Consider the following 22,954-nt stretch of genomic DNA (forward strand, 5'->3'; position numbering starts at 1 on the left):
CCCTGACTACCTACGGAGAACATTGCGATCAGCTCAGTACACTCCTCCGCAGGCTGTATGCAACTACTGCTGACAAGATGTGACGACACAATCAACAGGCGGAATCGGCAACAACTGGAAGAAGAAAATCCCTCCCCTCCTGCCTCCCTCTGCTCACCACCTCAGCCGTAAACACACACACACACACACACACACACACACACACACACACACATATATATATATATATATATATATATATATATATATATATATATATACGGCCAAACTTTCAGGAAACATTCCTCACACACAAATAAAGAAAAGATGTTATGTGGACATGTGTCCGTAAACGCTTACTTTCCATGTTAGAGCTCATTTTGGTATGTACTGTACTTCCTCGATTCACCGCCAGTTGGCTCAATTAAAGGAAGGTAATGTTGACTTCGGTGCTTGTGTTGACATGCGACTCATTGCTCTACAGTACTAGCATCAAGCACATCAGTACGTAGCATCAACAGGTTAGTGTTCATCACGAACGTGGTTTTGCAGTCAGTGCAATGTTTACAAATGCGGAGTTGGCAGTTGCCCATTTGATGTATGGATTAGCACGGGGCAATAGCCGTGGCGTGGTACGTTTGTATCGAGACAGATTTCCAGAACGAAGGTGTCCCGACAGGAAGACGTTCGAAGCAATTGATCGGCGTCTTTGGGAGCACGGAACATTCCAGCCTATGACTCGCGACTGGGGAAGACCTAGAACGACGAGGACACCTGCAATGGACGAGACAATTCTTCGTGCAGTTGACGATAACCTTAATGTCAGCGTCAGAGGAGTTGCTGCTGTACAAGGTAACGTTGACCACGTCACTGTATGGAGAGTGCTACGGGAGAACCAGTTGTTTCCGTACCATGTACAGCGTGTGCAGGCACTATCAGCAGCTGATTGGCCTCCACGGGTACACTTCTGCGAATGGTTCATCCGACAATGTGTCAATCCTCATTTCGGTGCAAATGTTCTCTTTACGGATGAGGCTTCATTCCAACGTGATCATATTGTACATTTTCACAATCAACATGTGTGGGCTGACGAGAATCCGCACGAAATTGAGCAATCACGTCATCAACACAGATTTTCTGTGAACGTTTGGGCAGGCATTGTTGGTGATGTCTTGATTGGACCCCATGTTCTTCCACCTACGCTCAATGGAGCACATTATCATGATTTCATACGGGATACTCTATCTGTGCTGCTAGAACATGTGCCTTTACAAGTACGACACAACATGTGGTTCATGCACGATGGAGCTCCTGCACATTTCAGTCGAAGTGTTCGTACGCTTCTCAACAACAGATTCGGTGACCGATGGATTGGTAGAGGCGGACCAATTCCATGGCCTCCACGCTCTCCTGACCTCAACCCTCTTGACTTTCATTTGAAAGCTCTTGTCTACGCAACCCCGGTACCAAATGTAGAGACTCTTCGTGGTCGTATAGTGGACGGCTGTGATACAATACGCCATTCTCCAGGGCTGCATCAGCGCATCAGGGATTCCATGCGACGAAGGGTGGATGCATGTATCCTCACTAACGGAGGACATTTTGAACATTTCCTGTAACCAAGTGTTTGAAGTCACGCTGGTACGTTCTGTTGCTGTGTATTTCCATTCCATGATTAATGTGATTTGAAGAGAAGTAATAAAATGAGCTCTAACATGGAAAGTAAGCGTTTCCGGACACATGTCCACATAACATATTTTCTTTATTTGTGTGTGAGGAATGATTCCTGAAAGTTTGGCCGTACCTTTTTGTAACACGCTGTATATGCATGAAGACTAAAGAACGATTGAATGAAATAGCGCTTCCCTCATTTGCAGACCTTTGTTCTCGATCGAATTGCTGTGTAATGTACTGAAAATGACGAATACACATTGTCATCTTACGTTCTGAAAATTTTGATGCTGTCAGAGCTGTGAGAATTTGTTGCTACTGTGCTACGTATACCAAAAGCATATACGTATAAAAAAATTTTGAACGATTGTTATTCAAATACTGTATTTTTCTTATCTACAAATTCCTTGGAAATTATACTGAAGAGATGTACTAAACACCGATGTAAACATAATATGATGATTATTTTTATAATAAACCATTTCATCGTCATCGTTATTATTATTATTATTATTATTATTGTTATTATTATAGTGAAGGAAAATACGTTTGTTGGGAAGGGAGAGGGGCGAGGGGAGGAAGAGTGTAACAATAATTTACACATCCCGTTCGATGCTATGAGTGGCGAACTGTCAGAAGACACCATATACCTGGAACAGTACGATGCTTGGAGGCCAAGCATCGAAACTCCAGACAGATCGCAGGTGAAGTTCTGGCCGTAAATGGATCAAACGTAGTGTCGCGTCTGCCCGCAGTGAAATGGTGCCAAGAATTTGACCAAGACCACTTATAACGTGAGTGATGCTGGTCAGAAAGGGAGATCATCAGCATCGACCACAGACGACATTGTCCAGACACTTGTGGACATTGCTCAGCAGACTCGATCTCGATAGGTAGTGCTCATTCCATCGCCCGAGAGCCTCTGCAGTGCCACTAACTGTGCTCAAGACGAGTTCCACAAAAAGGCACAGGGTTTGTTGTCTCTGTGGACTTCCTTGAGCGCTACTCCGTGACAGGCAATGGTCTTCTAAGCAGTACCATTTCGGGCGATGAGACCAGCGTTTCACACCTACAACAATGAGAGCGTCTGTGAGACAGACACACTTCCCCGCCTCCGTGGTGAGAAAGCAGTCATGCCGTCAACAGTTGTTGTCAAGTCATCGACGTACACACTCCACAAAAAATTCACGGGATACAGGCATTGATGACTCTGTTAAAGCATGCATCGGTGTTTTTGTGGATAGGGGCCTAAAGATGGTACTAATGAGATGCCGAAACTGGTACCGCACATAAATTCTGAAAACATATGGCTGATTGATGATTTTTCTTTGGTAAAAATCAGCTGGCAACGTGAAGACCCCCAGTTTCTTCGACTATGAAAGAGCCGTGTACACTGAGACTATGGCAAAATGTACAAAAATTAATGCCGATGCTTACTGTGAAACACTGACATCGTTACGCGACGGCATAAGGAACAAGGGCTGTGAAAAACTAAGCATTGTTCTCGCGCAAGAAAATGCTACACCACGCGCACAACACGAGCTTTCTTTAGGAGCATCAGCCATGAAGTCCAGATGTTGCATCATGCGATTTCTATCCTTTCCGTAACCGCGAGTGGCGGGGGTAGGGGTGGGGGAGAGGGGGAGATTTTCCATTGATGAGGATGTTCACACAGCAGTTCTCGAATGCCTCTCTGACGAATAAAGAGCAGATTTCCGTTACCGAGGAACTGAACACTGTTAGACGCTTCGGCCGTTAGTTACAGAGCTTTGTAGACTATGTTGAAAAATAATCACGTGTCTCACCTCGAACTGTAGTGCGGCATTCAACAAATCTTATTTGGGCTGTCATAATAACGCGTAACTTATTGTCTGAAATCCCCTCGTAATACAAATTACTGATAGCACTTTTGTATCAGATGAGTTAACCTGACATCCTCCAGTAATTTAAAGCGAAAAAAATTCAACATAATGATGGAGAAATTGGAAAACGAAGCTATAAAAATTTCTCAAATGATATCTGCGTTCGTACGCCAATATTGTGGTCAAATGGTAGCGTGTTTAACAACCTTTCGCAACTGACTGGGTACCAGATTCCAACCAAATCATTAGATTTTGATTAAAAAACAATCCGCGTTGACTGCATAAGATTATCGGCGTAGGTAATCACCTAAGATTATCGGCGTAGGTAATCACACTCATTTTACCAATGACCTTATCAAAAGAGGACGGAGGATCTTAAAGAGGTTCAGTGCATGATCTTGCCCTTGAGGTCTGAATGGTGACGGTTGGGGGTGAAATTGTACTAAAGGAGAAGGAAGAAGTGATCAACGGGATGCAAAAGGTAACTGGAAACACTGCGTAAAAGATACGTAATTTGTATTTGCAGGAAATGGGGCTCCAATTAAAAATATTTGCCATGGCTATCCTTCGATTCGCGGAGGATGCCAGATTAATCCCTCGTGCGTCTCTCTGGGAGGGTACTGCTTAGAAAGAGGCAACCACGTGTAGAAGGTAGAAGAACCAACGAAACGGTTAACATTCTAGCAGTCGGAGCGTGGAATGACATAACTCAGAATGTGATGGGAAGCTGGAAAATCTGAAAAAGAAAATGGAAAGGCTTAGGACTCAAGAAATGGAAAAAATATAATGATTGCTGATAAGACAAATGTATAGGGTACTACCAACATGTGGTGCCGTAAACACAGAATGCACCATCAGGCAGCACCACAGGCATCGATAGGTCGAGAACCCACTCCAGAGAAGGCATATAGTCCAGAGATTGCCGCATCAAGAATTCGCAGCGGTAGCGCCGCCAGAGAAGTGATACACGCCGGCGCTACTGGAGAGTGGGCATTTCTAAGTCAGCTCGACTACCGAGCAGACCGTCTTTTACTTGTGTACATCTCGCCACATCGTTTGTTTCCAGCGATTCCTCACCAGCCAATTTTCAGTGAACACTCTAGTGGGACGAGAACTGTTTACTATCCAGTCTTAGCTTCTGGAGTAGTAGTTTAATTTCAGGATCTGCTGCCTGAGCCGATCTGTATAAAGTTGAGTATTCGCCAATAAATGTGTGTGATATTGTCACTAAACGTTATCAGTGTTACAATGTTCTTCTCGTTCACCTTAGGGGACTATAAACGATTCAGAGTAGCAACGAGTAAAACCTCCTTCTGTAGTTGTATCAAAAGCGCGATACAACACAACAGCAGCAGAAAATAGCGTAGCAGAAGTACGATTTCATCTAGACAGTCTTGCCTGCAAGATGAAGCGCATCTCACTATCTGTAACTTCGTCGACAGGGCAGACTGCGAAGCTTTGACACAGAGACGAGTGGTGGGACTGAATCAAGCGGTTCTGCAACAGTACAGTTGTCAGATTTCTTCATTTTAACCATAGGGTGCAGTGGTATCAGGATCCTCTTAATAGTTTAGGAATTGTTACGCACGGGAGAAGGCTACAGGTGTGGGGTACACTGGCCCGTTTTTCACGTTGCAGAGTTCGGAAAAGTACAAACAGGGCTTCAATATCGACGGGCGCAGGTGAAACACAGGACACGGTAAACAGTGGTAATAGTCACTGACGGAACAATGCATTTGACTAGGTAACATATTTAAGTGATTAACATTGCAACGTCACTGGTTAATATAAGTACGAGAAATATAATCGCAAACGTGAAATACTGGTACATTAATTGCTGCAGTCACCACAGACGCCTACTGCAGCGGCAACACCTCAGACCTATGTGGGTTGCCGACTCCGCTGCGAAGTCTGGCCGACGCAAGGGTGTTTACAAGCAAGTCCCACAGTTGACAACAAACACGTAGGTGCGGCGAAAGTCCAACAGAGGGCATCAACCAGCAGCAGAGGAAGGGGGCGCGACGATCAACGAACTATTTCCTGGCGATCACGTGGTACAAATAGTCCCGGAAATATTCTTCCGCCCTGGGCTAAATAAGCCGGCGCCGGGCCGTTCATCAGGTAGTTGTCCACTCGCCGAGTGAGGAGAATATCGGCCATCTCCTCATCTGCAACGATTGTGATACGTCGCTTCCGTCGTGTTAAGGTGTCTACCAGCTGCTAATAGCAGACTTCGATGGCTCAAATGGCTCTGAGCACTATGGGACTTAATTTCTGAGGTCATCAGTCCCCTAGAACTTAGAAGTACTTAAACCTAACTAACCTAAGGACATCACACACAGCCATGCCCGAGGCAGGATTCGAACCTGCGACCGTAGCGGTCGCGCGGTTCCAGACTGTAGCGCCTAGAACCGCTCGGCCACCCCGACCGGCGCAGACTTCGATGTGGAACCGTTGTACGGATATAGAGTCCACGGAAACCCTGATTATAGGAATTAGTTATTTGCTTGATCCGCAGAAGGGACTCTTAGTATTTTTTGGTTTTGCAGAGTGTGTTACTGTTTGTGGTTAGTTGTAGTTCCCTTAATAAAAAAAAGTTGGCAAAACAAGTTGGTTTTTCCTGTGTAGATTTAGTGTTAATAGTCCGTGTAACCGCTTGACTGATGAATGCAAGCAAGCAAACGTGCATGCATTGTGTTGGACGTGTGCCGGATATCAGTTTGTGGGATGGAGCTCCATGACTGTTGGACTTGGTCGGTCAGTGCAGGGACGGTTAATGCTATTCGTGGATGACCTGGAATTGTCGTCGGATGATGTCCCACGTGTGGTCGTCTGGAGAAAGATCTGGTGATCCAAAGACAACGCCGGCCGGAGTGGCCGAGCGGTTCTAGGCGCTACAGTCTAGAACCGCGCGACCGCTACGGTCGCAGGTTTGAATCCTGCCTCGGGCATGGATGTGTGTGATGTCCTTAGGTTAGTCACGCTTAAGTAGTTCTAAGTTCTAAGTGACTTATGACCTCAGATGTTAAGTCCCATAGTGCTCAGAGCCATTTGAACCAAAGATAACATATTGACACCCTCTAGAGCATATTGGGATACAACAGCGGTATGTCGGCGAGCGTTACCCTGTACGAACCCCCCCCCCCCCCCCCCCCGGAATGCTGTTCGCAAGCAGCAGCACATCAGGTCGAATCACAAAACTGATCTATAAATTCACAGTCAGAGACCGAAGGATAACCGCGAGAGTGCTCCTGCTGTCATACGAAATCGCATCCCAGACCGTAACTCGAGGTGTAGGTCCAGTGTGTTCGGAGACAAAGAGCGCTCCAGCTGCTCGTAGAGAGCACTGAACAAGTAGTAATTTAGAGGCACTATAAGCTGGCTAAAGCTGGAGATTAGTTCAGCGGAAGTTCTTACGAAGTACCTAACGGTGTCCAAAAGGAGGGAATTAATTCAGGTGGCGGTGGTGTGTTTTTTTATGGTTGCTGCGGCTAGTAATGGATAGAGGATATAATGGACAAGGGGTATAAGTTAACAACTGGCTCCTTTTACCTAGACATGATACAGATGACATAATTGCTGGAACGTTCAAGGAAAATTTGAACATTTCGAACTGATAGCGAACTCTACTTCAATCTATTCTCGACATTTTGGGGAAAATTCATGTTTAAAGTCTGTGGTAGGCATACTTTATCTAGGAAATTGTATTAAACGCTTTCTCCCTGAATTATTATGAGCAACTAATTCAGAAGTCCACACTTAGGATAAATGGTTGCATTAATGAACTAGACCTCTTAACAGCAAACAAAACCGAAAAAATACAGAGCATCATGTCTGACACAGGAGATAGCGACCACATGGTCGTAGCAACAAGTGTGTGTACCTTAAATCCACTAAAAATAAAGGCAAGGTACATCTACCTAAAAACGCACATGAGAATTTCCGTGACGCCTTTCTAACAGGCAGTCTGAATTTCTTCCAAGTCGAGTCAATGAGAGCGTCGAACAGTGTTCACGGGAAATGAGATTTTCTTACAACGTAAATTAATAAGAGAGGGAACATATTCCCAACGACACACATAACAGGGCAGGACACTGTTGCAAAAGCAAAGAAGAAAGAATGCTAGATATAAAAGAACGCAAAATCTCCATGATGACAATATTTTACGGAAACTTGAAACTTAGCGAGGACTTCAAATGCGAAATGTTTTTAATAGTTCCCACAACGAAACTCAGTCTAAAAATGTGGCAGAGAATTCGGAGAGATCGTATTTAATGCATACCAGCAGCAAGCCATACTGCCTGATAGCAATGGTAATGTTAACGACGACAGTGGCTCTAAAGCGGCGTTGCTAAACACGGCTTTCCGAAATTCTTTCAGCAAAGATGAAGTAAATATTTCGGAATCCGAATCCAAAACAACTACCGACATGAGCAATATGGAAGTTGGTACCGTCGGTGAAACGAAACGACTTAAGTGACTTAATAAAAGCAAGTGCTCCGGTCCAGATTGTATAATAATTAGGTTCCGTTCGGAATACGCATTCCGTTCGGAATACATATTGGGACTGGTAGCAGAGAAGTGTTGAAACAGTAAGTGTAGGATTCAACCCCACCTGACAAGAATATAAGATTACCACCGTTAAAAATAGTCGTATGCTGGCAATGGATAAGGAACAAAACTATTCAACAATTGTGTCCATATGGACACTCCGGGAAGTTAAACTTTTTAATAATTGTGATACTCACTTCCAGCCTTAATCTGTCATCACACCTGCTCTGTTCCAGTGTGATTGTGAAGACAGTGTCGTATCACTCGTGTAGTACTCGATGAAGTCGATGTTATAGGCAGGGTCAGAGTAGCGAACAGGGTAGAGGGTGTTAACTTCAAACCAAAATAGTTGGATATACTTTCTGTAATATACGGGGTTATTCAAAAATTAGGAACAGATTTTAAGTATTTACCTCTCAAACAACACAAAAAATACAAACACAACTCTAGTATTCCTACACAGAGAACAGATGAAAGTTCTGAAGAGTCCATGTAGAAATTTAAGTCAAAACCACAGGGGCGCTGTTGCTTGTGTGTATGGAACTGGTGAGACCACTGGAACGGTAGTTTTGTGTGCTGCATCTCAGCAAAATTACAGTCCATTGGTAATGAGCAACGTGCGCCTCTCCGGCAGTTCCACAGAGAGCCGTCTTGTCATAAGAAATTTAATGGGGTGCATCGTTAACTCGTAGATGGTTACATGTGCAGACGGGAAAACACGGGTCGTCCACGCAAATCTGATGAATATATCTAGCGTATCCGCGGAACTTACGAAAGGAGCGCTACGAAATCCACAACACGAGGAAGAAATGGACTTAAAGCGCCTCAACCAACAATACGGCGTGAGCTGAAACACCGTACTTCATCTGCAGTCATATAAACCGCAGTCATTTGAAGTACTGCATCCTGACGACCACAGACAAAGGTTCAAATGGCTCTGAGCAGTATGGGACTTAACTTCTGAGGTCATCAGTCCCCTAGAACTTAGAACTACTTAAACCAACTAACCGAAGGACATCACACACATCCATGCCCGAGGCAGGATTCAAACCTGCGACCGTAGCGGTTGCGCGGTTCCAGACTGAAGGCGCCTAGAACCGCTCGGCCACTTCGGACGACTCACAGACATATGTACGAAATTTGCATAGCGTTTCTAGAGGACATGGAAGAGGACAATTTTTTTAAGCAATTAATTTCTTCTGATGAATTCACTCTTCATCTTTCTGTTACAGTTAATCTCCGCCATGTCAGATTTTGGGTGAGTGAAAATCCTATGGTAGTTACTCAGCATGAAAGAGACTCGCCCAAGGTTAACGCCTTCTGTGTCATTTTCGTAAGCTAAGTCTGGCCATTATGTTTTATTGAAAATACTGTCACAGAAATCTTCTCTACAGAGATTGAGCTGTGGCGGCATTGAGTTAGTTGACTGTTCTGTCTGGTGCCACTCGCTCAGGTTTAGTATCTCGGCTATCCCCCTTGCGGCCCCATTGCCATTATTTATGAGGAAGAGTTCGTATCTGTGGTTTGTGTCCTTAGAAGGTCTTATCTTGCATATATATATATATATATATACAGGGTGTTACAAAAAGGTACGGCCAAACTTTCAGGAAACATTCCTCACACACAAATAAAGAAAAGATGTTATGTGGACATGTGTCCGGAAACGCTTAATTTCCATGTTAGAGCTCATTTTAGTTTCGTCAGTATGTTCTTCCACCTACGCACAATGGAGCACGTTATCATGATTTCATAGGGATACTCTACCTGTGCTGCTAGAACATGTGCCTTTACAAGTACGATACAACATGTGGTTCATGCACGATGGAGCTCCTGCACATTTCAGTCGAAGTGTTCGTACGCTTCTCAACAACAGATTCGGTGACCGATGGATTGGTAGAAGCGGACCAATTCCATGGCCTCCACGCTCTCCTGACCTCAACGCTCTTGACTTTCATTTATGGGGGCATTTGAAAGCTCTTGTCTACGCAACCCGGTACCAAATGTAGAGACTCTTCGTGCTCGTATTGTGGACGGATGTGATACAATACGCCATTCTCCAGGGCTGCATCAGCGCATCAGGAATTCCATGCGACGGAGGGTGGATGCATGTATCCTCGCTAACGGAGGACATTTTGAACATTTCCTGTAACTGTTTGAAGTCACGCTGGTACGTTCTGTTGCTGTGTGTTTCCATTCCATCATTAATGTGATTTGAAGAGAAGTAATAAAATGAGCTTAACATGGAAAGTAAGCGTTTCCGGACACATGTCCACATAACATATTTTCTTTCTTTGTGTGTGAGGAATGTTTCCTGAAAGTTTGGCCGTACCTTTTTGTAACACCCTGTATATACAGGGTGAGTCACCTAACGTTACCGCTGGATATATTTCGTAAACCACATCAAATACTGACGAACCGATTCCACAGACCGAACGTGAGGAGAGGGGCTAGTGTAATTGTTTAATACAAACCATACAAAAATGCACGGAAGTATGTTTTTTAACACAAACATACGTTTTTTTAAATGGAACCACGTTAGCTTTGTTAGCACATCTGAACATGTAAACAAATACGTAATCAGTGCCGTTTGTTGCATTGTAAAATGTTAATTACATCAGGAGATATTGTAACCTAAAGTTGACGCTTGAAACCTCCGACGTTCAGTTGCGTGTTGTAACAAACACGGGCCACGGTCGGCGAACAGCATCTGCAGGGACATGTTTACGATGACGACTGTGTTTACGGGTGTCTCTGTAGTGCACTGTTGTGGTTTGGTCTAGCTGTCGCAGTGTCCGCATGTAGCGCTTGCTACTGTTGTTATTCTGCTGTCTTCTCCGCACGCAGACCAACTGTAGTACACCGTGTTACCAGATGTATGTGATAGTGTAGTGTTGTAGGAACTGTGACCATGGTGTATTTGAACTCTGCTGTTGCCATGAACCCACACATGAGTACACGGGACATTGCGAGAGCCGGTGGACTGAGTCAAAGTAGTGTCATGCGCATACTGCATCGTCACCGCTTTCACGCATTTCATGTGTCGCTACATCAGCAATTACATGGTGATGACTTTAATCATCGAGTGCAATTCTGCCAATGGGCATTAACAGAGAATGCGTTGCAGTTCTACCTGTTTACCGATGAAGCGGGTTTCACAAACCACGGGGCAGTGAATCTACGGAATATGCATTACTGGTCCGTGGACAATCCTCGCTGGCTTAGACAGGTAGAGCGACAGTGACCGTGGACTGTAAATGTATGGTGCGGAATCATTGGCGACCACCTCATTGGTCCTCACTTCATTGCAGGGGCCCAAACAGCTGCAACATACATCGCGTTTCTACAGAATGATCTGCCAACGTTGCTCGAAAATGTCCCACTGGAAACGCGTCGACGTATGTCGTATCAGCATGATGGTACAACTGCACATTCCGCAATTAACACTAGGCTGACCCTTGACAGGATGTTCGACGGGCGTTTCATAGGACGTGGAGGACGCATAAATTGGCCAGCCCGTTCTCCTGATCTTACACCTCTGGACTTCTTTCTGTGGGGTACGTTAAAGGAAAATGTGTACCGTGATGTGCCTACAACCCCAGAGGATATGAAACAACGTATTGTGGCAGCCTGCGGCGACATTACACCAGATGCACTGCGGCGTGTACGACATTTATTACGCCAGAGATTGCAACTGTGTGCAGCAAATGATGGCCACTACATTGAACATCTATTGGCCTGACATGTCGGGACACACTCTGTTCCACTCCGTAATTGAAAACGGAAACCACATGTGTAGGTGTACCTCACGCCTCATGGTAATGTACATGTGCGTCAGTGAAAAAGACCAATAAAAAGGTGTTAGTATGTGGACGTAATGTGCTGTTCCAGTCTCTTCTGTACCTAAGGTCCATCACCGTTCCCTTTGGATCCCTACGTAATTCAGTGCTCTCCGAAACACACAATCGAACAGCGGGGGAGTGGTACTCAAGCGTCAACTTTAAGTTACAATATCTCCGGATGTAATTAACATTTTACAATGCAACAAACGGCACTGATTACGTATTTATTTATATGTTCAGATGTGCTAACAAAACTAACGGGGTTCCATTTAAAAAAAACGTAGGTTTGTTTTAAAAAACATAGTTCCGTGCATTTTTTTATGGTTTGTATTAACCAATTACTCTAGCTCCTCTCCTCACGTTCGGTCTGTGGAATCGATTCGTCAGTATTTGATGTTTACGAAATATATCCAGCGCTAATGTTAGGTGACTCACCCCCTGTGTATATATATATATATATATATATATATATATACGGGGTTCGCTGGCCCGAGAAGGAGGCACGAAGTTTGGGGACTGGCGGTAGCGTCGCGACGAGAGGTGGTCACGAGGTCCGAGCGGCCGAAGCCACCGACAAGGAGGGCCTGCGCAGAGCGAAGATACCGGAGTACTTCACCGGAGTCAGCGTCGTCTACAAGCAGCAGGCCGACATCCCGTAGGTTGGTTGGCAACATTCGTGTCTGACCGCTCGTGGCCTGGCTGCCCTCTTCTACCTGGCTTTCATAGGCACCGCTCAGTGACCACCGCGACGCATCGTGGATCCATAGAGCTGCTTGCTGATAAAGCGGAGTACCATTCTGTAATCCTCGTGGTGATTTGTGTCATTGTCTACCTGCCCTCATTATTTTCTGGTTTATAACCGACCCACAGTGTTTTACTCGTTCGGCTCTTTCGTCGTAAATACAGACACTAGCTGCCGTTTGAAAAATTGTTCCGCTATTATACTGCTTTTCCTTTCTGGTTTATACTCGATCATTAATGTTCTAATGAATCAGCACCTGGTCGTAAATACTGCCGGAGCAGTTATACTAAGGCATAGATTGCCGTTAAACAAAACAGGGGCCTTGTGGTTAGATTTAGACGTTAACCGGTTCAATTCTTTGATTGTTAATGCATTTCTCAGTCATTAATTATAATCTGAATAACCTGTTGTAATAAGCTGTGCGTTGCAGTGTTTCAAAGACCTGGTCATTATTGGTGTATTTTAACTGGATCTTGTGGTTCTTCCGTCTGAGTTCTCTTGTAATAAGTGTCCACAAGTAATGTTTTAAGACTTTCCTTCAGAGCGGTCTTAATAACTGACAATCGGTTTAACTTTGAAAATATTAACAGCCAACTGTTACCAGTGCTTTAGTCAAAATAAAATAGTCAGAAGGGACGGGTTGGGATCCAGTAGCACCTTGGTTGCCGATTGAAATTAAGAGGTTGGTTGCCTTGCAGTAAGCCTTATCATTGTCATATTGTTTCCTACTCTGTTTAACCTTTAAGCACAGGTGCGTTTCTTAACCCCGAACCTTTCGACATAGAGCTTTCAAATTGAAAGTTACATCGTCTGTTTTGAGTAACTGAATCACTCTTGTCATCAAAGGTGCTTATATAGTTTGCATGTGTTGCATAAGGGCATTTAATAAGAGAGACTGCGTCTAGCGCTGTAGTAACAACCGCTGTTTCACTCGATAACGGGCGGGCTGCAGGTTCGGCCGTCTTGTAATCATTGTCATATTGTTTGCCGCTTTGATTTCTTCTGCAAAAGGTTATTCATCTTAAGGTTTAAAGTCGAAAGAATTTTGCAAATTTGTTCACTTTGTAAAAAAAAATATCGTTAATATTGTTAAATAAACAGAGTGTGTTAAAAGAAAGTTATATTGGTGTGTCCTCCCTTCCACGTTTTCCTTAACTCAAGTAAGTACCACGTCTTAGAGATGCTACAAAATTGGCATTCTTCGCAATGTCAAAGTGATTCACGTAACTTCTTCAACCATGCCCGACGATACCTGAGTAAAACCATTCCAGAACGTTGGACTGGAAGAGAAGGAGAATAAGACGAGTTTCATCGACGGTGGCCTTCCAGCTTACCAAGCCCTCACCCCCTGCGAGTCTTATCTGCGGGGGTGCTTGTGTCCCAACTACGCCTCATACTCTTCAAAATCTGGTACATCGAATTGTTGAAACTGTGAATGCGGTAACTACTAACCAAATAATTCGTGTTTGGCAAGAACTGGGCTACTTCGGCTACAGCGTTATATTATAGTGAAATATGGACTCTGGGGAAACCGAAACATAAGACAATCGAAGCATCTGAGAGGTGGCTCTACAGAAGAAAAAAATGGTTCAAATGGCTCTGAGCATTATGCGACTTAACATCTGTGGTCATCAGTCCCCTAGAACTGAGAACTACTTAAACCTAACTAACATAAGGACATCACACACATCCATGCCCGAGGCAGGTTTCGAACCTGCGACCGTAGCAGTCGCGCGGTTCCGGACTGAGCACCTAGAACCGCTAGACCACCGCGGCCGGCGCTACAGAAGGATGTTGAAAACTATGTAGGGAGGGGGGGGGGGATAAAGTAAGAAGTGAACAGGTTCTCCACAGAATCGACGAGGAAAGGAATATGTGACAAAGACTGACTAGAAGAAGGGACAGAATGATAGGACGTTTCTTAAGACATCAGGGAATAACTTCCATAGCACTAGAGGGAGCTATAGAGGGTAAAAACTGTACAAGACTTAGACTGGAAGACATCTAGCAAATGGTTGAGGACGTAGGTTGTAAGAGTGTCACTCCGAGGTGAAAAGCAGCAGTTCGTTGCGTGCCGCATCAAAGAACTCGGGAGAGTGATCACTCAAAGAAAAATGTCATACATCGTTCTCTCCTTGAGCATATAACCGTTTCAAACTTGAAATTTGAACCAAAGTTGGAATGATGCTTCTACCCTTTGCAGTTTGAACAAAAGAATTTTTTTGAAATCTGCTCCTCGTTTTTGAGTAAACTTGTGTATCTGGTGTAATGACCATGACCCTAAAATTAGAGAATCTCAGACTCCTACAACACGACAGCAACTTAATTTCTTCTCGTGTGCTGTCCGCGAATGGAACATGAAGGCTGAGTGGGAATGACAGTGATATATTGTGTACCCTCCGCCACGCACTTCGCGGTGGCTTGCAGAATACAGATGCAGGTGTAAAAAGAAAGAGATGGAGAGAGAGAGAGAGAGAGAGGACGAGCAAGCTGAGAAGGTCAAGTGCTACCTTACGAGGCCGCCTCCTAATGGCCGCTTCTCTTGTTGAATAAAACGGACACGTACAGCTTCCCTTTAGCGAAAGAGTTGCATAGGTCAAGCGCAACTGTTCCTCTTTATGAAATGAGAACGCCAGGCAACTTGCGCTGCTGGTCTTCTGGCAGACGCTTCGCCCTCAGATAATAGCCCTTAACTTTGCATACGTCTGTCTTAGCCAGCTCGTTTAGCTCTGGATTAAGTTTCGTGACGCAGAACTAGAACCACGAAACGATGGACAGCCGGAGAAGAGCTGCAACACCTGTCGACCTGTAAGCGTACCGAATTCTAGCCGTCTGCTTCAAGAGGGAGTTCAAAGGAGAAAGACAAACACCGCCCTGAGTAATGGTAGACCAACGATGGGAGGCCTTTTCAATAAAAGCGGCTTTATCTTGTGGCTTGCTGAAACTTAACATAATGCCAAAAGAGGGGTATTACTCACCATTTTTTCTTACAATTAACACAGGGTATAAGAACCCAGTAACTCCACCCCCGTATTCTTTAAATAATCAGAGTCCCACATAGAAAACTGCTTCAAAGGTCTGATAACAAGAGAGATGAAGACGCAAAACTCTAATTACTTTGGTTTTATCAGTTTCGGTTTATTCATCCGTATACTATTGAACAAGACCATAACGCGTAAAGAAAAAAAATTAATAATGACTTCATATATTCATGTAAGGCCTAGTTTTTAATAAGTAGTGCGTACTACTGGAACTCGCTAAATATTTCATTATTGAATAGTGTATGAGTAGAGTTTGGGTAATTTCCACTCCATTTTACGAAAAGTTGGTTCTTCGCACATCCCGCTGTTTATGACGTCATATCTCGTGAATTATGTATCACAAATGGATATAGTTTTTCAGGTACGTTCAGTGGTAAAAGCAAATGTCTTGCGATGGGAGTTAGTAGTAAAGAAGTACGAGGGTGAGTCATATGAAAACCTTAAATATTTTTTCAAATATTGTTTATTGTGCAGAACTGGTACAAAGCTGTATCACTTTTCAGCATTATGTCCCCCACGCTCAATGTAAGTCCTCCAGCGCTTACAAAGTGTATAAATTCCTTTAGAAAAATGTTGTTTTGGTAGTCCGCGCAACCACTGATTCACCGCGTGGCGTACCTCTTCATGAGAATGGAACTTCTTTCCTCCCATTGCGTCTTTGAGTGGTCCATACATATATAAATCACTTGGTGATGAAGAATGGCGCCATTCCTTGCTCGCTTCTTCGTTTCCGGTTGGTAGAAGTGAACCCAGGTTTCGCCTCCAGTAACGATTCTTGCAAGAAAGCCATCACCTCCTCGTTCAAAGTGCCGAAGAAGTTCTTCACAGGCATCAACAAGTCTCATTTCAGGAGTCAGCTGCCGTGGCACTCATCTTGCAGACACTTCGTGAAACTGGACCACATAATGCACAATGTGGTGTGCTGACCCATACTAATCTGTAATCATGCTGCTATGTCATTAAGTGTCACTCGGCGGTTTTCCTCACCATGGCTTCAACTGCTGCAGTGTTCTGTGGAGTCACAACTCGGTGTACCTGACCCGGACGAGGAGCATCTTCCACTGAAGTCAACCTTCGCGAACTTCCTACTCCATTCATAGACTTGCTGGTGTGACAAACCTTCATTCGTCGATGAATTTCAATAGGTTTCACACCTATGTAAAAACCGAATAACAGAACGCTATTCTTCCCAGGTGCAAGTCGCAAGTGGGGTGGCCATCTTTATACTTAGTCTGCGACGGTATGTGCGCATCTGCACTACGCTGCCACCTACAGGCCAATCTGCACTCTCTTTGTAGCACGCTTACCAACTTACAGGATAGCTGCGTGAAATTTCGATTTGTTATTACAAATTTAAGGTTTTCATTTGACTCACCCTCGTAATAAATTAAACTTCACGTCTGATACTAAATGTTACTATATGGACAGTAATCTTTTCTATAGGAGGTGTCAACAAGCAATGTTTAAAAAAGTTTTTACATTATGCATAACGTCTATTGGCATTAGCTCAGTGCTGTCATTCTCAAATTCTGGATGGATACAGTCTGGGTAATCTATGCGCCGTGAGTTACGCTGCTTCGAGACATAGACACAGTTTATAGGTTTAATTACTGACTTCTTGTGTTAAACCATTAACGTAAGATTATATCTCTTAGTGAGTAGATTATGAGAGCATTTTCAATGTTTAAATTCAGTCAGTAACTACATGAAATACTGAAAATCGATTTTTTGCTGCCCCTGGAAGCCAGGTTCCTGATTACGGATTTAAGGGGACTGAACATCTAACGGAAATAAAGTCTACTAGTCACACACATGACGGTATACGTGTACTCCAAATGTTTGCGTCGACAGTAAATTCCATGTTAGTGCGACGAAGATTTTTTTTTTAATGTTCGCATATTATGTATCTGAGGATGCCAGCCCGGTATTCATATGTCCCGACATGGGAAACAGCCTATAAATCACGTCCAGGCTCTTCGTCAAGCCACCGGGAATATTCGAACCAGTACCGCCTGTTTCTCCTGCCGGCCGCGGTGGTCTCGCGGTTCTAGGCGCGCAGTCCGGAACCGCGCGACTGCTACGGTCGCAGGTTCGAATCCTGCCTCGGGCATGGATGTGTGTGATGTCCTTAGGTTAGTTAGGTTTAAGTAGTTCTAAGTTCTAGGGGACTGATGACCACAGCTGTTAAGTCCATAGTGCTCAGAGCCATTTTTTGAACCTGCTTCCCCTTCGCGGAGGCGGCCGCTTTAATGCTCACGGCTGTCTGGGCGGGCCCCTGGATGTCGTTAGATAGCTATACTGCCACTTTGGATGGTCATTTAATGATATAGACTGCATTTTAGCTATTTTAACAGCATTTAATTCACTATTTCAGTTAATAATAACGTGAAATGGAAATATCTGTAGCAGTGATTGGATTGGTTAACTATGTTTTCTAACGACTACATCAAACCCTTTTTGTGTCTTCTTTTTGCGAAAGAAACTCACGAACTCCGCCCCCTCCTGCCCCGCTCCCCTCCCCCGCCCCTTTGTGATATCCTTAGCCATAGATGGAGATTGTTTCAGACCGAACATTCGAAAACTAGTGTTTCATTCCGGGCATGAATTAATAATAACTGTGACTGAGAGGGAGGCTTGCCTGTCATTCAAGGAGGCAACAAAGGGAACTGTAGGTTGTTTGCTGGGAAAGTTCTACATGTGAGGCTGTTTGGTAAGTTTCCAGAATCACGTCTTGGTTAGTAACCTCGATTTTTTCCGTTAAATCTTACGGGGTGTGAGGTACAATGGGGAGCGCTTTCATCAAGACATCACGTGAGTTTAATTCAGTATCATTGCTGCTTGAACACTGATATGATGGGACACTACTGTTGGCCTCATCATCGAGACCTACAAGTAAGTTATCTGCGAAAGAGCAATATTAGATGCTTTAAAGAGAAAAGTGAAACGAAGCATAAGTCAAACGACACATAATTCCTGCGTAATAAAGAGGTGTTCTAGTTTATACTTAAATGAAACCAATCACGAGTACGTATCATTTGCTAACAAAGAGACTGTGTGAGGAAAAAATGAAAAACACTTTACATATGCTGTGCCACCGCTCATTAACTTGGCATTTCTAACCCACGGCTAACCAAATGGATAGCTGTCACAACGTGCTGACCCAAAGTACGTGAACGAGCCACAAGAAGCATCAGTCGGACTGTGCTGACTAGGATTGTTGATATTTTCAAAAATATCGGAATTCCAGTAAATCAATATTTAAAAAATTAACATTATTGGCCATCGACAAATCGACAAAATGTATCGGTGTATCGAAGGAAGAAACATCGACATATCGGCCTATAAAACTGTCGGCTGCACATTGTAGATATACTGTCTGTTTCAGAGTTATATATTTAAGTATTGATTTATTACTGAATATTCCGTACATCAACAAGATAGCAGTCTGCCTGTTTCCCTTAGAGCGAGGAAAGAAATAAAAACACTTAATTTGAAAATCTGGATGTTAATAAGGGAATTTGTGCAAATAAAAAGAATGTCGTGTGACGAGGGCTTCCTGTCGGGTAGACAGTTCGCCGGGTGCAAGTTTTTCAATTTGACGCCACTTCGGATACTTTGGCGTCGATGGGAATGAAATGATGATGATGATGACAACACAACAACCAGTCCCTGAGCGGAGAAAATCTCCGGCTCAGCCGGGAATCGAACCCGGGCCCTTAGCATTGACATTCTGTCGCGCTGACCACGCAGCTACCGGGGGCGGACATGTCTGTAAATGAAAAGCTTGTATTAGAATATTTTTTGTTCGGCTGTTGTGTAGTTAATTAACAACTGTGTACATGGTGTACTGTAATCAATTATATCGTTCCGGTGAATCTATCATACCTTATTTTCTTAATTTGCCATTGGCTACATGTCGAAATAAATCTTTTTTCACGATAATGTAGGAAAATTGCCTCATGGAGATAAACACTGAAGTTTCTCTTGGTAACACCGATCACCGATTACGTCTGAATTTCACTTCACACGTCTCCACCTGCCGCAAAGACCAATCCTACCATGTAGATTTTTGTTCATCATTTTCAGCAAATGATTTTGAAGAAACTGAGCGCTATCGGGTTTGGCTAGCAGTTGGATAGGTCACCGTCTGTGTCTGCCGAGTATTGCAGCTGAGGGGAGTGCACTCAGCCCTTGTGAGGCCAGTTGAGGAGCGACATCGGGCACGGAAATTGACAACGACTGGGATAGAGGTGTGCTGACCACATGCCACTCCGTGTCCGCATCCGGTGACGCCTAAGGGCTGGGGATGCCACGGCGGGCGGTCGATACCGTAGGACCTTCAAGGCCTGTCCGGACGGTGTTTTAGTTCATATCCTTAGGGAGTTTCTGAGAGAAAGTAGTCGTGGGCTGCCCCTACCCAGTTTACTTTGAGAGCGAGCACTGGACGTACTTGCGTGGTGTGTGAGGCCCAGGTCCTGCAGCATGGAGGCGGCCATGTCGGCCTTCTGGCGAGCGCCCTCGTAGCGGCTGGTGTCGAGCCCGGCGGGCAGCGAGCGGTAGGGCTCGGTGACGCACAGCGCGCCCAGGTTCTCCGTCGCCACGTCGTGCACCACCTGCAGCGCCGCCTCCGCTCTAGCCTGCAACACAAAGCGCTCGCTAAGTCACCACGTAGCGGCTCGTGTAGAGTCTGGCGGGCAGCGATCGGTAGGGCACGGTGACGCACAGTGCACCAAAGTTCCCCAACACAACATCACACTCTATCGCGTCGCCCCCACTATAGCCTGCAATACATAGGGCGTTTTAAGGGGAGCCGGAGGTGCCTATGCTGCCCATGTTAAAATCACTAAGTTTGAGGAACATTTATGAATAAACTACCAAATAGAAAAATTTGAATTTTTTTTTTACATATAGAGTGGTTTAGTATTGCAGTTATGACAGAGGGATTTTGGAGTATCTTTTCTAGTTTCCTTCCAATTATTTTTTTTATTAATGACCCAAATTTTTTTACAAATAATTGCTTTATAATTAAACTGAAATGAAACTACTGAACATATTGCTAAATGGCTGTGTTACAATGTAAGTTTGACCACTAGGAGTGCTGTATAAAAATTTCATCTCTCTAGCTTGAGTGGATTTTGAGAAAATGTTCCTTATATTCGAAAAATTCTAATTTACAGGAAATGGCTATCAAAGTTTCTCAATACATTCCTGCACTTCATCCTCCAAAAGCTTCCTCTTCTGTCTCCTTTCCTGGCCTGTTGTTCCATCATACTTCATATGCCTTTCTCTTCTTTCTGCTCCTCTTATCCTTTCTCTGTCAATATTTCTTAGTGCTCGTACAGTGTTCACCCCAGCTGTAAATCCTAATGCCTTCAGAACTTCACACTTCACACTGTTCCCTTGGTTGTTGGTTGCTATTGCATCATAAATGCCAAAGTGCAGTGTTTTTATGCTTACAAATACCCTTTTAGGAATCACTTTCCAAATCAAATTATTTATGCTCTCATTAGGATTCTGCGTCTTTCCGTGTAGACATTTGTGTAACAATTCTGGCTGTGCTAAGTCATGAAAAATATCATCACTGTCACTAACATATTCACGAAATCTGTCACTTCCACCAGTCAGCTTCTTGCTAGAAGATGTCACAGGGCTATGGCCGGCCATGTGTTGCTTAGCAGAAGAACGCACTGTTTCAGTAATTGTAGTATCGCAACTTGGTATTAGTGTTAATTTTCTTTTACCTACGTTCTTCCTCTTCTTATATACATGGTTACTAAAACGTGGCATCGTAACCAGAACAACGCTTTACACAAGAAGTATAGTACTACCAACAACAGGCGCAACACTGAACTAATTCGAAACGGTAAACAGCAAAGAGACGACGTTCCGCGCTCTTAGCGCTACATTTGTCACAGAAAACAATGTAGCCAACCCTTGCACACTCGCTGTATGCGTAACATAAGGCGCTGTATGCGTAACAGGCCGAGAAAATTCCAAGCAGTTCGCCAGGAAGTCACGAGAGGGTGTTAGATGCATTGAGCGCCCGCCCATTTCCTCTGCAGGCGTGGGGGAAAATGGTAATAACTCCACTTCTAGGGCGAGTAGAACAATAATTCAAAGTTAACATTAAAGAGGAATGTTCCAATTAATTTTCGGTAGCAAAAAAAAAAATCGTAATTTTTTGGATTTGACCACCTCCGGCTCCCCTTAAGTTACCACATAGGGGCTGGGGTCGAGTTAGACCGGCAGCGATCAGCAGGGCGCGCTGCGAACATTAGTGCATGCAGTAATCAACAGGACTCAGTGACGCACAGCACATCAAGGTTGTCCATCGCTACACAGTGCACTGCCTAGAGTGCCACCTGCACTCTAACTTACAACACACAGTATCGTCAGTCGTCCACGAAATACATAAAGGTCCAAGGCTTCCATTCAGTCCCTTGTTGACCAGTCTTATGTGGCAGTTGGAGATAGCAAAACGAAGGCTGAAGTCTTAAATTTCACATTCAAGAAATCGATCACACAGGAGAATCGGACAAAAATACCGTCATTTGACCATCGCACGGATTCCCGTATGGACGACATAGAAATAAGCATCTCTGGCATAGAGAAACAACTGAAGCAAATATATCTCCAGTTCAGATGGAGTCCTAATTCGGCTCTGCAAAGAGTAATCTGCGAACATTAGCCCCTTACTTAGCTTGTCTTTATTGCCAATCTTTCGCCCAGCACAAAGTTCCAAGTGACTGGAAAAAAACGCAGGTGAGCAGAAGAGTAGAAGAACTGAGCCGCGCGCGGGATTAGCCGAGCGGTGTAGGGGGCTGCAGTCACGAACTGTGCGGCTGGTCCCGGCGGAGGTTTGAGTCCTCCCTCGGGCATGGGTGTGTGTGTTTGTCCTTAGGATAATTTAGGTTAAATAGTGTCTAAGCTTAGGGACTGATGACCTTAGTAGTTAAGTCCCATAAAATTTCACACACATTTGAACGGAGCCGCAAAATTACAGACCAATAGCTTTACTTCGATTTGCTCAGAATCCCTGAAAATATTCTGGGTTGGAAGACAATAAACTTTCTTGAAACAGAGAAGCGTTTGTCCATGAATCAGCATGGTTTCAGAAAGCGTCATTCGTGTAAGACTCGACTTGCCCTTTTCTCACATGATAGACTTTGAACTATGGACGAATATTATTTCTAGGTTTCCGGTAAGCATTTGACTCGTTGTCCCATTGCAGGCTGTTAATGAAGGTACGAGTATATGGAATAAGTTCAC

The 22,954-nt window shown here is 44.2% G+C and overlaps 1 protein-coding gene across 1 annotated transcript in view; it reads right to left on the bottom strand.

Moving 5' to 3' along the window:
- The window catches only part of LOC126161541 (probable G-protein coupled receptor CG31760), a 439,386-nt gene that overhangs the window by 307,460 nt on the left and 108,972 nt on the right, over positions 1-22,954 (bottom strand). Inside the window, exon 2 of the mRNA XM_049917466.1 lies at positions 20,136-20,322. Within this exon, the coding sequence (XP_049773423.1) occupies positions 20,136-20,322 (187 nt within the window). The remainder of the gene's footprint in view (positions 1-20,135; positions 20,323-22,954) is intronic.

Source organism: Schistocerca cancellata, chromosome 2, assembly GCF_023864275.1.
Source record: "Schistocerca cancellata isolate TAMUIC-IGC-003103 chromosome 2, iqSchCanc2.1, whole genome shotgun sequence".
Classification (NCBI taxonomy): Eukaryota; Metazoa; Arthropoda; class Insecta; order Orthoptera; family Acrididae; genus Schistocerca; species Schistocerca cancellata.